The sequence below is a fragment of the Ambystoma mexicanum genome, chromosome 2p, assembly GCF_040938575.1.
Source record: "Ambystoma mexicanum isolate Mex_15411 chromosome 2p, UKY_AmexF1_1, whole genome shotgun sequence".
NCBI lineage: Eukaryota > Metazoa > Chordata > Amphibia > Caudata > Ambystomatidae > Ambystoma > Ambystoma mexicanum.
Window position 1 is genome coordinate 1287070631 of NC_090923.1, and position 15575 is coordinate 1287086205.

At 46.4% G+C, this 15575-nt stretch overlaps 1 protein-coding gene across 1 annotated transcript in view; it reads left to right on the forward strand.

The window, feature by feature from the left end:
- VWA3A (von Willebrand factor A domain containing 3A) overlaps positions 1 to 15575 on the forward strand; it is a 2090411-nt gene that overhangs the window by 1000772 nt on the left and 1074064 nt on the right. Inside the window, exon 19 of the mRNA XM_069645605.1 lies at positions 12769 to 12913. Coding sequence (XP_069501706.1) covers positions 12769 to 12913 — 145 coding nt within the window. The remainder of the gene's footprint in view (positions 1 to 12768; positions 12914 to 15575) is intronic.

Below are 15575 nucleotides of genomic sequence, written 5' to 3' on the forward strand. Positions count from 1 at the left end.
CTCTATACAATCCAAAAGGGACAACTCACTGCCACTGCAGAAGGTCATGGCAGAACCTCCTTCATGAATGGCATGAGGACATGAGGAGGCTAGCCACGCTGGGCCAAAAGCCTTGACTTGAAAGTGAATCCCGTATTTTGGTAAAGTGACTGAACAACAGTGTAAAGAGATAGGTGAACCCAACAAAAATGGTATCACGAGAAAGCCGCAGAAGGGGAGAATCCTGCACAGTGAGAGCTTGGGGAAAGTCTTGTGCTGCCAGGCAAAAGATATTTATTCGAGGGATCCTACCTTTTTCGGAAGAAATGGCTTCCTGATGCCTATAGACTCAAGGGGTGCTCAGTCATACTACTGCTCTGCCTTGTCCCGTGATCTAACGTGGGGAAGGGAGTATATTAGTTCAGAGGTTCTGAACTAACAAAACCCTTTTTGGATATTTTAGTTTGCATTACACTCTTTTGTTATACATATAATTGTCCCACACCCTTTTGTTGTATAGAGTAAGGATTTGGCAATAGGATTAATAGTATAGGCATTTTGTTTTGACACAACACCACTAGGACAGAGTTTTCTTTACTTTGATGGTCGTAGCTTGCTCCCATCCTAGATTTATGTTTAGATTAGGTGCTTTTTCACCCATATACTGTTTAATAAACACCCTTGGATTTTACTCTTGTGTCTATCATGCTTCTGATAACCATGCCTTCCTTACACCCCCAACAAATCGCCCGGCCCACATGGAATACCATGCCACTTTTTACAAAACCTTTTGGCATCTACTGATTTCCCATTTGACAAGACTCTTTCACTTTCGGGAGTCGGGTCGTATCTCACAGTCAATGGAGGAGGCGAAAATTATCCTTATTGCTAAACCCAACAAGGATCCCACCAGGTGTAGCCACCAGGTGTAGCTCGTATAGGCTGTTAGCATGAATTAATATTGATGGCAAAATGTACACTAAACTCCTAACCAACAGATTGGAGGGGTACCTCCCACACCTGATTCACCTGGATCAATCAGTGGTTGTGGCAGGAAGGCAAACATTCAACAATATCAGGCGTTTAGCACACTTGGTGGAGAAGGCCCATAATACAGCACTTTCGTCGGTCCTCCTTTCCCTCCAAGCTGAGAAGGCCTTTGACTGCGTGGAGTTGTCTTTCATGTTCAGGGTGATGGAGAGGATGGGGGGGGGGTATTTATCCATATGGTCCAAGCAAACTAAGTTTCCCAGTCGGCATGTATTTTCATCAGTGGGTCCTTATCTAGGGGATTCAATCTAAGCAGAGGGACCAAACATGACTGCCCCCTTTCGCTCCTGCTTTAGGACATATACCTAGACACAGTCGTACAGTCATTGCAGGAATCTAAGAAGGTGCATGGGATTCCATTTCGGGGGATCCAACACAAGGTTGCTGCCTTTGCCAACGACATGCTGCTCACGCTTACAAAGCCGGGGGAGTTGGTGGGGGCATGTAGAAAGGTGCTAGAGGAGTTTGGGTGGTCTCTGGGCTGAAAATAAACGTAGCCAAGCCAGAACTGCTCAACCTTACAGTGAGGACGAGGGAGGTGGAGGAGCTGAAGGCAGCCTCACCATTTATCTGGAACCCAGGGGGAGGGGGATCAGTTACCTCGGTATTAACATTATATCTCAGCTCACCGTGTGGTGTCAGGACAGCTGCCCATCCATATTGTCGCAAAGATTGAGAAGTGGATTCGAAACTAGGTATCCGTGCGCTAGTAATCACTGATTCAATTGTAATTGAGTAGACTTGAAGGTGATAAAAATAAGGTGGGTGCAAGCAGCAATCACTCTGATCCCGCCAACCAATCCACCCTGGTTGGTAATAATAGAATATGCTAGTCAAGGATGAGATGGTAATGCGCTCTGCACCATTGGAATAATGATAGTAAATGCAAGACAATGTATTTGTAGATTTAATTTGGTCATAAACAGCTGACACGTGTTTCGACACGCAGCTCGTCTTCAGGGCGAGAACAATTGCAGTCAAATAAATATATATCCAGAGAATCCTAATGGATGGCCATGTCCACTACACAGCACGAGGCACCAAAATAGCATGCATATGGCAGTAAGAATGAAATAAATGCCGTAATGGCTGAGTCATATATATAAAGCTCAATCAGTCGAGCGGCGTAGCAATGTGTGGGGTAATCACCACTGGGAAGACGACTTGCGTGTCGAAACACATGTCGGCTGTTTATGACCAAATTAAATCTACAAATACATTGTCTTGCATTTACTATCATTATTCCAATGGTGCAGAGCTCATTACCATCCCATCCTTGACTAGCACCATCCATGTTGTCCTCCATGAAAATGGATCTTACCAAATGGAGGAACTTGAGAATTTCTTGGCTGGTGAAGATGGCCACAGTCAGGATGGTCACGCTTCCCTGATTGCTTTAGCTCTTCCAGACGTTGTCGAGGGCTTCTTTTGCAACCTGGGAAAAATCACTGGCCAGTTTATCTGGGAAAGTAAGCGGCCATGACTTAGCTGTGGGCTTTTGATGTCCCCCAGGCAGGAGGGAGGGTTGGCACCCCCCAACTTTCAGCAATACTATGAGGCGTCCCAGATTTGCATCAGAATGATAAGGCTGTGGGCAATGGGGGGAAGTTATGGGTAGCAATGGATTGTGCAGTGGCAAGAAGGGACTTGTGGGAAGTTCTATGGCTCCCATGCCCGTATAGGCCCCGGCACCTGTGCCAAAGTTCCATATCAAAACTGGTAGCTGATACTTGGAACACCTTAACCAAAAAGTATGGGATTAAGATGTTTCTGCCTCCACTGTACAACAACCCTGACTTCTCTCTGTGGTTGGAGCCAGGGGCTTTCACGCAGTGGCTGTCATATACTCAGAGATATGTTTCAGGGCGCCTCCATTCAATCTTTCCCCGAGTGCAAGCAATGCTTTGGGTTGGGGGAATACAAAAGGCTGTGTTATTTCTAGCTAAAGCACTGGCTGTTAGACCCCGGCATCAAGGAGGCAGCAATACTATGTAAGGAACTCATGGTGGCAACCATAAAGACAGACACAAGGGATCACAGTTAAAAGGTGGGAGCAAGCTACGGCCATCAAATAATAAGACAGAGTCCTAGTGGCATCTTGTCAAATAAAAAGGGCCTATACTAAAAAGAAAACTATTGCCAATCCTTACTAGTTAGAAAAAAATAGTGTGGGATAATGTTCACCGGAAAAGAAAGAAATGTTGACAAAATGATAAGTCAGCATGATATGGCTGGGTCTCCCTTCCCCACGTTTGAGGCACGGGACAAGGCGGGACTCTCAAGCACAGCACACTCACGGGTCTCGACTGCACAAGGTTCACAGTTCAGTTCCACTATATCAAAACCTCTTCAGAGGCTAAGTCTCTTTCCTACAAAAGTCTTTTGCCTTAGAAGGTTTACTGATTCAAAGTAAAAAACAAACGTTCTCTCGGTGATCTTGCACCTTGGGCAATTGTTGTTCACCCCTGGGATCTCCCTCTACCGGGCTCAGATCCTCCTTACAAGAAACGGGCCTCCCTCTGTCGGTTTCACTACAGCCTTTCTTAAACACAGTTCATATATTCATAATACATTTCATAAAGTGCTCAGTTTTGTCAGAAAGCGGGGTTTCCTTTCCTTTAGCTTTCTTTCTGCATCCCTCTTCACACTTGCCAATCATCACAGTTCACAATCGTGGAAAGCGGGGTTCCCTTCCCCTAGCTTTCATCTGGCAACTGGTCAGAGACTTTCAATTGTATATGGGATTTGACGTGACCCTTAAAGGACCACTCTGATGCCGCATGCCACCCTTTCCTAGTGCCTTCTGGTTGTTGTAGTTTCACAAGCAGGTCCCAGTCAGAGCCTTTTGAATGAGCGCCTACATATCGCTGGACCCCACTGCAACTGGACCTCAACTGGGCTTTCTTTAAAGTTCAAACATATACACACGTTTTTTCTTCTTGCGTTCAAAATGTTGCTACTCGCAACCTTGGGCTTAACACAGTTGGGTTTCATATCAGCTTCCTCCGACTCATCGGCTGGGCTGAATTTGTTGGCTTCTTAGTTCTCTGGAGTCAAAGATAGTACCACGGTAGCCAGCTTGCCGCTCCGCCTGCGTTATCAAAGCAGGAGGCCCCCGTGCATCTGTTGTGCTTTTTCCTGGCCCTGTTGGGGAACACCTCTGACTTACCTGTCCCCGGCCCTTACCGCACAATGAACTGTCGGACTCAGACAGTCAAAAATAAGACACATAACAGCCAATAACATTAATTATAAAAGGCTAGTTATAGGCCGCTTAGTTTCCATTCACAAATTGGTATATATATATATATATGTGTGCAGATACATATGAATAGAGAAAAAACACCCAATGAACATACATTTGGTTATACACGAACATAGAAAAGATGTATCTGTTAGGCAGAAACCTGTGCAGTTCCCTCTGGGACCACTGCAAAAGATTTAGGACTACAGGTGTTTGGCAGTAAACCCACTTGGTAGCAGTCTGTACCACACAGATTCACTTGGTAGCTGTGGCTGAGCAGTCAGACTTCCCTTAAGAAGTGTTAGGCAGTATACAGAGTATTCACAATAGGTCAAGAGAACACAATATAACAAGTAAACACTGACCAGGGCTTGGTGTAAAAGATATAATTATTTATTTAAAACCACATCTAGAAAAACACATAGACAGTAGGCCGGATCGGCTTTAAGAGGATCAAAACGAAATGTATCCAAGGTCACACGGTTGCAGTGCACAAAAGTCTTGTAATGGTTCAAAAAGAGTTGGACCAAAGAAAGGGACCAGTTAGAGGGTCAAGGCGGCCAGCCCAGTCCAGAAGGTTAAGGGGTTATTATTGCCTTGTAACAATCTTTAGAAAGGGAGGCCTGGTGGACACGGTACCTTAAAGTGGTGAGAATACTCCAGCGGGGGCAGTTGTTCCTGGCAGCGGATGCAAGTCGGTGCTTCGTCCGGGGGAAGAGAGGATCTCGTCGGGGAGGAAGATAGGATTCCGTTGCACTGCCAGGGAAGAAACCAGCCGCGGAGTTTCTCGGGTACAAGGAGCGGTCCGTTGATTCGCGGTCCAGTGGTAAGTGGCTATCCGGCTGCCGGGGTGCTTGGCACGGGCAATTCGACCACAAACCGGTCTGGGGTGCGAAGAGAAGAAGGTAAACTGGTTGTGCCCACCAGTCAAGGGAAGAAGCCTCTCCAGCCGGGAGATGTTCTCTGTCGTCGGGAAGTGGTGAGTCGGTTCCGCAGGGCTCCACCGGTGGTGTCGTTGTGGTAAATCGGCTCAGCTTCTCCCTTGTCAGATTCTCGGGTCCTGTGACGACTTCTGAAGTTCCAGTCCCCAAAGCCCTGCTTTTATGCAGCATACCCCCATTCACTCAGCCTAGCGGTCAATCAAACATGCTAAGTGGTGAGCCGGCCGGCTCACCACTTGGGCCAATCACACAAGAGTGCGACTTGAGTTACCAAGCTAACTCAGTCCAGGGTGCCTAAACCCCCTCCGACACCCCCTGTGGTACCCAGACAGAGTGGCACCACTCTTGGAGGCTTCTGTGGAGAAGCCCGCCAAAAAGTGGAACAAAGGGCTCGACTTGGGTTGGAGTCACAGAAGAGAACACAAACGCCATTTTAGAATCGAGTCCTGGCAAAAAATACCAACTGGCAAATTGATATTAATTAAATAAACCGGCGGCATGTTCGAGGCTATGAGAATTAAAAAATTAAAGTTGGTAGCCTCGAACAATGGGAAAATCCCATAGGGAAATATTTGTGGTCCAATATAAAAAGTAGTTTCCACTGCCACCAGCCAAAACTCGATCAGGGGGGACGGAGACGTGCCCCCTCGACTAACCGACCCCGGGGCAATCGAATTGCCCCGACCAGTACGTCCACAATATGATGGTTTGTACTGGTTTCTGTTAATAATTTGGGACTAGTAAAGCCAATGGTGACTTTACATGCCCTGGGAGACAGTAGTCAGTCCCAGGGTACGGAGTCTATGGTGGGGTGTCACTATGACACCCCTGTGTTACTGCACGGAGGGTGCTGTGTAACACACATAGTAAAAACACATGAGACCCTATGGAGTAAAGGACCCCATAGCCCATAAAACACATTAACAGTCAAAGGAACACCATAAATCATGTCCAAGAGTGGGAGAAAAAGAGTCTCACTCTTGGCAGGAGGAAAAAAAACAAACTCCAGAAATCCAGCAAAGCTGCTGGGGGACTCACTAGGTTAGGAAATTCAGCCTAAAGAGAGAATTCTCCCTAACAGTATCATCACCGTCAAAGCTGCTGCCGAAGACATCTTCATCTTGTCCAGTACAACACTGCTTAGTCCCAGAGCAGGTAGGCAAAGGGACTACATCACCCGGGGATCCAAGTTCTGACTCTCTTTTTGGTTTACAAGCCTCTTTTCTTTTATGGGGGATTTTCCCCGCCGCTTTCAGTTATGGCTGCCCTCAGCCGAAGAGCAGATCACAAGTAAAAGTGGCAAACAAAGAGTGGGAAAAACCAGCCAGAAGTGGAAAGAAACAGCTCTCAACAGGACATTAATTCCCAGGACCCCTTATCCCTGCACCTGCATTGAGCTCCGACTCCCTTTTTCAGTTTGTCCTTCAACGGACAATACCATAACTATTCTCCACAGTAAGTCCATTTGGCAACAACATTTACGTGACCTTGCTTTGCCTTTACTACCAAGCTGGATGCGTACTCTGCTGACCTCGCAAAACCTACCAGAGACATATGCGTTAATATGATGATGGAAAGTGAATGTCCAAGATGGCCGCGCACTGGTCGCCATGTTGTTTTGCCGCATAAGCATTACAGTATCATTGACATCTGTTGCTCCGAACGCCAGCTGTAACTCCCGGTCCTATGTTTTCCCTTCTGGAAGCTTAGCTGGTCTGACTTGAAAAGGGCAAGGGCAATTCCCCCTTCATCGTCCTTCCTGGTCTCACCACTTTTCTTCTTCCTCTGTTCTGCCGGTTTGGTGTAGCTGTCTCCTTGTACGTTCCGTCTGTCTCAAAGTGGGTGTGCGTGCTTTCGTGTTCCGCCTTTTATCTGTGTGGGCAAGGGTGATGGAAGGCAGGTGTGTGGAATTATCAGTAATTGCCTGGCTCTTGCGTTGGGATATGTCGGGTATATGGCTCTGATGTTAGTCCGTTGCTGCTCACGATGAATTGTTTGTGTCGGAAAAGGAGGGTGTTGAGTTTCCAGGTATCCTACCTGGTAGGATGGGGAAAAAGTGTCAAAAGGAAGGGGATGCCATGTCTCACCCTTCAGTGTCCCACTTCCACTTCCTGAAGACCCCCCATCCAGGTGATCCTCCCGCACTGGTCCACCCCAGGAACTGATCTTCCCGCACTGGTCCACCCCAGGAACTGCATCCAATAGTGATGGCCGTGTCCTGGCCACCTGGATGACAGATCCCCGGGGACTTGTGGGTGAGACACCTTCATGTTTCTCACAGGTGTGACTTAGTGCGGCTGGGGTGCCTCTGAGAATTCCATGTCATTAGGTAGCGGATGTAGTGTGCTTTTTGATGAGCTGTGAAACTTAGTATATTCCTTTCGATTTATTTGTGGGATTGTGAATATTTAATGTTGTCGGCTTGAATATTGGTTGTGGTTGGATGGGCTTGAATGTATGATATGGCATTTATAACGCGCCTATACACAAGTGTTTCAAGGCGCGAATGTATGCATACATTACAATGTATGCATACAGGAGTACGATTTGAGTGATCTTTAGCGCCAATGGTTTGTTAAATCGCAATTTTTTTTATAATATATGTACATGATACTTTGGCAAGGGAGTTATAGGCCTGGCCAACTAAATATGTTGAACTTGGGCTTCTTGATTCATGGAGCGGGCTCTTTGTTTGAAATCCTGTCAAACCGAGAAAACAGACTGTATTAATGTCCAGTTTGTGAGTGTTGATTGTACATGCTGTGTATATATGTGTATATATGTACATTGTAGGTGCCGGGGATGGCAAACCTACCTTATTTTGTGGTTCCAGTGGCTCGTTGGGCTTCACTGTGGGTTGTTGTTCAGTTGATTGAGCTTTCTAAAACCTTAGTGTCATTTGTTTTGTGGGAAATAGCACGATTACATTGGAGTGGGTTTATGCAGAAACCCTGTGCAAACTTTCTTTTTTTTTTTTAAACTTTATTTAATGCTCGAGGTACATAACATTGCAACAACATCACATATTGTATATCTCTGAAACAGCAACATTCAGTTCAGTTTTACAACAGAATGCACAGTATTACTGATTTTACACTGCATCGGGTCCCGCCGGGCGTTAACCTTCTGGAGCGCATGAGTTTCTTGTAATATAACAATCTGAGGATGGTGACGAGTGACATAGGCTCCCACTTTGTTCAGCTTGGCTCGGTTGTTCAGTCCACGCACGTTCCATGTAAGTAGTTTCAGTTTAAGCCCTCGGGGCATTCTAGCAGGATCAGCCATGTTTGTACATCCATTCTGCACTTCTTGGCCTGCTGTTGCTTAGGAGATTATCATGTGCTGCAATGTCACCGCTTTTCGTGACTTGAGGGACTCCTCCAACTGAGTCCTGACCCCAGACCTTCTCCCCCCTCTCCCCACACCGCTCAACGGAGCTGAACTTCCCATAACAGTTTAGTCCCCCACCCACATCATCTTCCCCAACTTGACGATGCTGCCCTGTGATGTGCATACCCTTAAACTTGTGGAGCTTTCCTGAGGTTCTCCTGTTGTATGCACCTGGCTTGTCCCGACGGAGGCTCTCGGCTTGCTTCACTATAAGGTTTACATTCAGTTCGTCTTTATTTCAAAGTTTCCTTTCCTCTGGGCGGCAGAACTCTGGCATTCGCCGCTTATAGGGAGTCTCCTCATCTTTTCCCAGTTCTTTCCCACAATCAGGGCCTGAGGATATATTCCGGTTAGTCAGCCAAATCTGGCACCTCATCATTCAGTTGTGGTCTGGCGTTTTGGTCGACCCCCCCGGTCTCTGGGAGGTAAAGGAATGGATGCTTCAATGTAAGCCATGGCTTCTGTAGGGTTTTCAAAGAAGTGGGCTCTCCCGCCGTGTTGAATTCTCAATTTTGCTGGAAAGATGAGGGCATATGATATATTGCGTATTCGTAATTGTTTCTTAACCAGCTCGTAAGACCGCCTCTGTGCCTGTATACTAGCGAAGAAGTCCGGATATATGTGAATTCTATTATGTTCAAAGTGCAGAGTTCCTTTCTCCCTGGACAGTCTAAGTATCACGTCCCTATCTCTATAATTGAGAAGGTATGCTATTATGGTGCAGGGGGGCGCCCCGGGCTTCGGCAGTGGCGCCAACATGCGGTGAGCTCTTTCCACCAGAAAATGGTCGGAGAAGGAATCGTTTCCCAGGATATTTCTCAAAAGGGTTTCCACTTGCCTCTCCATGTTGCCCTTGCCGAAAGTTTCCGCAACTGACGATCCGGATATTATTTCTCCGGGATCTTGACTCTAAGTCTTCGCACTTATTTTGAGTTTTCCGCAGCTCTGTCTGGAGGCGGGCTGTGTCACGGCCATGTTGTGATAGCGTATCTTCGTTAGTGCTTATCCTGCTCTCCGCTTCCCTGATGCGCACACTCTTTTTCTACTCGGGCTTTAAGGGACCCGATTGTTGGAACTATATTGTCTAGTTTGACGTTAACTGCCATGAAGCCATTCTGGACCAGTGCTGCCAGGCGGTCCAAGGGATCTTCCCTTTGATTGTCGTTTCCCTGTGGCGCCTCTTTGGCCGCTCTGCGTGCCTGGGAGCTGGCAAAGGTATCCATCGGACCTGTATTTCTCCCCCCGTGCCCTTCTTCTCGGTACATCCCATATATTATGGTGTGCGGTCTCTGAGTGGACTGCGTCCTCCCACGTAGCACAGACTTCCACGTAAATGTTCTTAGGTGGGCAACAGTGTGGGTATTGTGGGAGCAATGATCTGCGACACACCTTTGGAACACCGGATGTTCAGCTATCTGTGTTTCTTCCACAGGGCTAGGGTCTTCGCTGGGTTCTCCTCAAATGTTTGTACACATGTACTGTCCCCGCCAGGCTCACAGCGGGATGTCTCTCTCGTTCCACTACAGGATTGATGGGTTACTGTCCAGTAGGAGCCATCAGCCCTTGTCTGCACACAGTTGGGTGTTAATAATGCACCGTCCCTTCACCTCATAAGTGTTACTGGTGTCCTGGCGGGTGAACCCCGCCGAGTGCGGGGGGTGCTGGGGTGGAGACACGGCCCTCTGCGTTCCTCTTTTCCCAGTGGCGGCCCCAGGATCCAGTTCCCCAGCGACCACAGTTGTGGCAGCCCCGGCTGCACCTCAAGGTGTGTTCTGGGCGCTGTGTTAATTTAAATGTAGTCCAGTTGTTAATCTGCGGTATTCATCCTCCCCTCTGCCTTTCCATGAGGATTATGGTGTGGACTAGGCGGTGCCCGGAGGGGGTCCGCCCGCCCCGCCTCACTTACTTGGATCGGGGTTGTGACACGACCCCCTCGTGTGTCCCTGCACCACTCTGCCGTGCCCTCCTCCTCAATGCGTTAGCCCGGTATAGAAAGGGCCAGCCTGCCAGCAGCGGTCGTGGCGCCAAGCGTGCGGCGGCCGAGAGAGCCGTGTGCTGCTCCCGCAGTCTCTTAGCCGTGCCCCCGATCTTCGTTTACAAGTACAGCAGCCGCAGCCGCGGACGCATCCGGCAGCCGCAGCAGCGGGTGCTCGTCTCCGGCGGCAGCAGCCATACGGGTGTTGGTGCTCTTGGTCTGCGGTCCCCGGCGCTCCAGACCTTCCCAGCCGTGTCTTCCTTCGCCTACGGGCAGCGCGGCACGGGATCTCCACCTTGCCCCTCCCCCACTGCGGCCCGCTCTCCCCAACAGACCTCGGGCCCGCAGTAGTCGCGCTGTGGAGCCAGCGGCCGGCCGCGGCCGAGCCTTCAGCCTGCTCGGGCGCCTCCAGGAGATTTTCAAGAGTTTCTTCGGGCAAACAGACACGAATTCTTGGGTGCCTGTTCCAAGGGTCCTACGCCACAGAGTTCCTCTTATTGCAGCCGCACAGGACGATTCTGAAAAGGATTAATTTGATGCAGGATTGATGGTGAAGCCGGAGCTCTCCTCTCAGGCAGCCATGTTGGTCGTGCGCAACAGCGTCCCCAACACTGTGCAAACTTAATCATGATGTTGTCACATTTTGAGAAACATGTTGCATTTTGTTAAATGGCTTACTATCATGTTGCTGTGCATATAAGTCTGTTCAGCAACTATGCCTTTCTTTGCTTGTCCAAGTAGTCTGTGTGTCTGTTTGTTTGTGTGTGTTTATATAGTTACATTGCTTTTTTTCATTGTGTTCTATTCTAGAATACTTTTGTTCATCATAACTTACAACACTGCCATGCTGTGTTGTGTGTAGTGGTTGTTTGTATGTGTTGTTTAGAATAAACCTAATTTTCTTTGTTCCTTGAACCTTACACAGCATGTGTTCCATGGGTGTAAGGATAGCTCAGGGGCAAAGTGTTTGGCTTGGAAGCAAGACAAAGCAGCTCAACACAGGTTTGAACCCCGATCCTGCGCTTAGAAACCACTTGTTGATATTAAGCGCGTTATAAAAGAACAATTATAATTATGGGTGAAAGAAAATCACAACAGAGGCATCATTGTTAGTAGATACTGCAACAAACATACGCTGGCAGCAATCTTTAATTCACATAATAATTATGGGGTTCTGACTTACTTGGTCCCGAGGGCTTGTTTGGACATGGACTTGTAGTCCAATGCAGGCCCCTATGAATGCAGCTGTCATCTGACAAGTATACAGCAATAGTGTCTAAAGGGTTCCCATATATCTACAGGTCACAAACGTAACTGTATCAGATCACAAATGTTTGCTTCTGTGTCACAGTTTCAAATCAAGTCTTTTAGCCAGTCTTCTTCAGTGGGGTGGAGGGAGGCGTACTCGTCCAAGAAAGAAGGATGCAGCATTTTGCCATTAGGAGGCATATTGGCAACAATTTGTAGGGGTCTTTCAGCAATCAACCCCAATGCCCCCAGAAAACAAACAATTGTATCAAATGGGAAGTCGAGACTCAAGATTTTATTTACTGTTCGTAGGATTTCTGACCAGTGAATACCCTGGGTTTGGTTTTTGTTTGAGACACACACTGCTTTGTCCTAAGACCTAGGGGTGTGGCCAAAGTCAAGAAACTTAAAGCATACCATTTTGAGATCTGAGATAAAAAAGTGCATTTTGCAATCTCTGTGGAAATCCGCAGACAAAAAACGGTTTAATTTGCAGCAGTCATTTTAGGCAGAAACAGTAGACAAAACGTTGCAAATTTGGCATGAGTGTTTGGATTGTGACAAATCAGTTGCATGTCAAATGTGGGTAACTTTCATGATGAGAACAAACGTTAAAAAGTCAAACATTTGCATTTTCCCTGTAAAGTTTGTTGTAAGCTTAATTATACAACATCGCAAGGTGCCATCTCCTCAGTGATATTTTGCATTCTGTAAGGGTCTGTGGTGATGAAGAGTAGATGAAAGGGTATGGCAGTTGGTAGAGTGAAGTCTTTGTGGACATGTGATGGAACATTTTCGAGGGAAGGTTCAAAAAGCTGTTACACTATATGCTGGATGAATTTTGAGAATTCATTCTTTCGGCATTCCAAGGTAAATCTAACCTCTCTTCATCACGACTCTACATGCCGCACATATACAATTTCTATACAATCCTATTATAGGTGGGTGCTGAGTCTGCAGTGTGAAGGTGGCAGAAATTTGATGGGTGCACTTAGAAGAGCAGTGGAGGTCAACTTTATTGAAAAGGACACAGCAGAATCCCAAGGACTTTATCTTTTTACAAGTGGCATTCCAGACCAGGAATTGGTGAGTAATATGAATTGCATTGGTGCTTTGTCTACTTAACAAGCAGATAAGGGCATTAATGCTTACGTTTTACCTGTGCCCCTAAACGAGCTTATGCCATCTTCAACTGTATAGTTGTATGCTATTTGGAGTTCTGTTTTTAATACTCTGTCAATGTAATGAGTACTTACCTGGTGTAAATTAAATATAGTTGGTATAAAAAAAAACAAGCAGATAGGGGTTTGAGGGGTCAGTCAGAAATGAAAGCCGAACACAAAGTTGTCATGTTTCTGGTTAAAGACTTTTATTTAAATGAAAATGGGTTGGGAAATTGTCTCTCTGACACTATGGTAAAGAGGAGATTTCCTACATAAAAAATGTAAACTAAGGATCTGTCTGTGTCAGGATGTCAATAACTGAAAAGCAGTCCTTGTGTCCAAAATGTCCTTTCCTGACCCTCACACTACGAAAAAAAACAAAGGTTGCAAGGAAATGTCTTCAACCTGATAGTGGCAAAAAAGTGTTCACAACTGAAGATTAGAATGACTCCAACAAAAATGTTCTCCAAGGGGAAAGACCTTGGAACCAGAGGGTGGTTCCCTTCCCCTGGATTCGAAGTGGTTGCCAAAGTCTCTTTTACTAACAGTTCCCTTTGTGTCTCTCCTGGATTCACAATGTTCCTGTTAGGCAACAGTCTTTTTTTAACACAAGTGTCTCTTTTGTCTAGCAAGCATCGTTCCTCTTTTAGTATTTCTTGTAGCTTTGCAACTGTCATGGTATGCTCCACTGCCAGGATTCTCGGTGCAATTCTAACTGCCTGGGGTACTCTCCTGCAAGGACCTATCTTGTGGTTTCACTTGGCTGGTATCCTTCTCTAGACAGGACTTTATTATGTGTTGCAATTGCCTGGTATCTTTTCCTTGCCAGTACTACCTATGTGTCTCACATTTCCTCTGTATCATCTAAAATTGCATACACCGCGTTTGACTCCGTATATCTTACTGTGCTAATATTTGTTCATGCTTTATTCCACACTTGCAGGGTTAGGGTTGGTGGTGGGGGCTGGGTGGCACCCCCCCCCCCCTTCCCCAAGATACAAAAAAAAAAATGAAAACTTTACAAGGAGCTGGCTAGTGCCGAAATGTCAGGACTGGACATCTCGATGTGACGTTTTAACGTTACAAAAAAATGCATGTAAAAGTGCATTTCCATTGAAACCAGTCCATTTATATTTTCGATGGACTGGTTTAGATGGAAAAGCCCTTTTACATGTAATAGATAGCCTGTCGATGCATTGGTAGACAATGCTTTGGTCTAGATGCTGTGGCATTTCAATGCTATAGATTCGATGTAAAGACCATAAACTGCCCATACAGTATAGAGGAAAGGGGTCGGGACGTAAGAATAATTAATAGTTACTCACCGTAGTGACAAACGTACTCTTAGTGCATAGTCCCCTTTCCTCCATACATCCCACCATCCTCCCCCTCTAATAATAATGGTGTCATTAGGCAATGCTGATCATTGTTGACGAGTCAATGGGCACTGAGGAGTGGCGCCGGTGGGCGGTGTCAGGTGAGCGCATGCTCCCAAGGCTGCGCGCCTCTAAATTTAAAGGGAAAGAAGATTTTTCTGGTGAATAAGTCCCTCGCGAGGGAGGCCCATACAGTAAGGAGGAAAGGAGACTAAGGACTAAGAGTACATTAGTCACTACGGTGAGTAACTATTAATATTTCCTTAGAGCTTCGGGTTGGACTGCCAGCCCTTCAGAATCCAAATGACCACTCCATCAAAGTTCATTAATTAGACTAAATAACTCTTATAATAAGAGGCTTGGAATTATTGTCTTCAAGACCAAAGGCCATTACAAAATACCCTTGCCTCTACCAGAAGGCCTTCATCAATCTGCTATTGCCTGCTGAAGTAACATTTGCTTCATTAAATCTATCATCCATGGACAAATGATACCTTGTATGACAGTCTCTCTGAGAGTGTGTGCATGTGGGGGCATTAGGGTAGTTTATTTTTGGAGGTTTTGACTCCCTAAATGCCTGGGTCCTCTAAACATTATGCTAGCTTCCATGGTTTTTCAACTTTTTTGTGTCTACAGGGACTTCTATTGTAGCAGAAGTCCCCCTGCCACTGCACCCTTTTTTGGGGTTCTGTTCTTAGTAGCCCATATGACTTCCTGTGTAGGGCGCCTTCTAAGCTCTCCATGTTGTTTCCAGGCTGATTCTGTCATCGGAAAGTGTGTTGTGGAATAGGCTGATGTCTGCTGTGATTTATATTTGCCTAGGGGTGGCTAGTTCCATTCTGCAGGATAATTGGTGGAATTAGCTGTTTGAGGCCTTTTCCCAGCTGAAATTATGTTTCCTCAACAACAAAAAAAATCTTTTGAAACAATATTTCGTGTGGGGAAGGGTATTTTGCACCTTCCAATTCTATTTTTGCCCTGTGTTTCAGACCACCCAAAAACAAAGGTTTGGCAAATAACACATTTTAGGCAAAAAGAAAGCCGCTATAAGTGGGGAACAAAAAGTGGGAAATCACCCAGCCAGTGGAACGGTATTGTTAGGGAATTTTGACAATTTAGTTTCGCCGGCAGGACTTTCACCCACCCCCTATATTTGGCTATATCAAAGTTATAGCCACTTTTAACACAATAGTAGCATAATTCACCTGT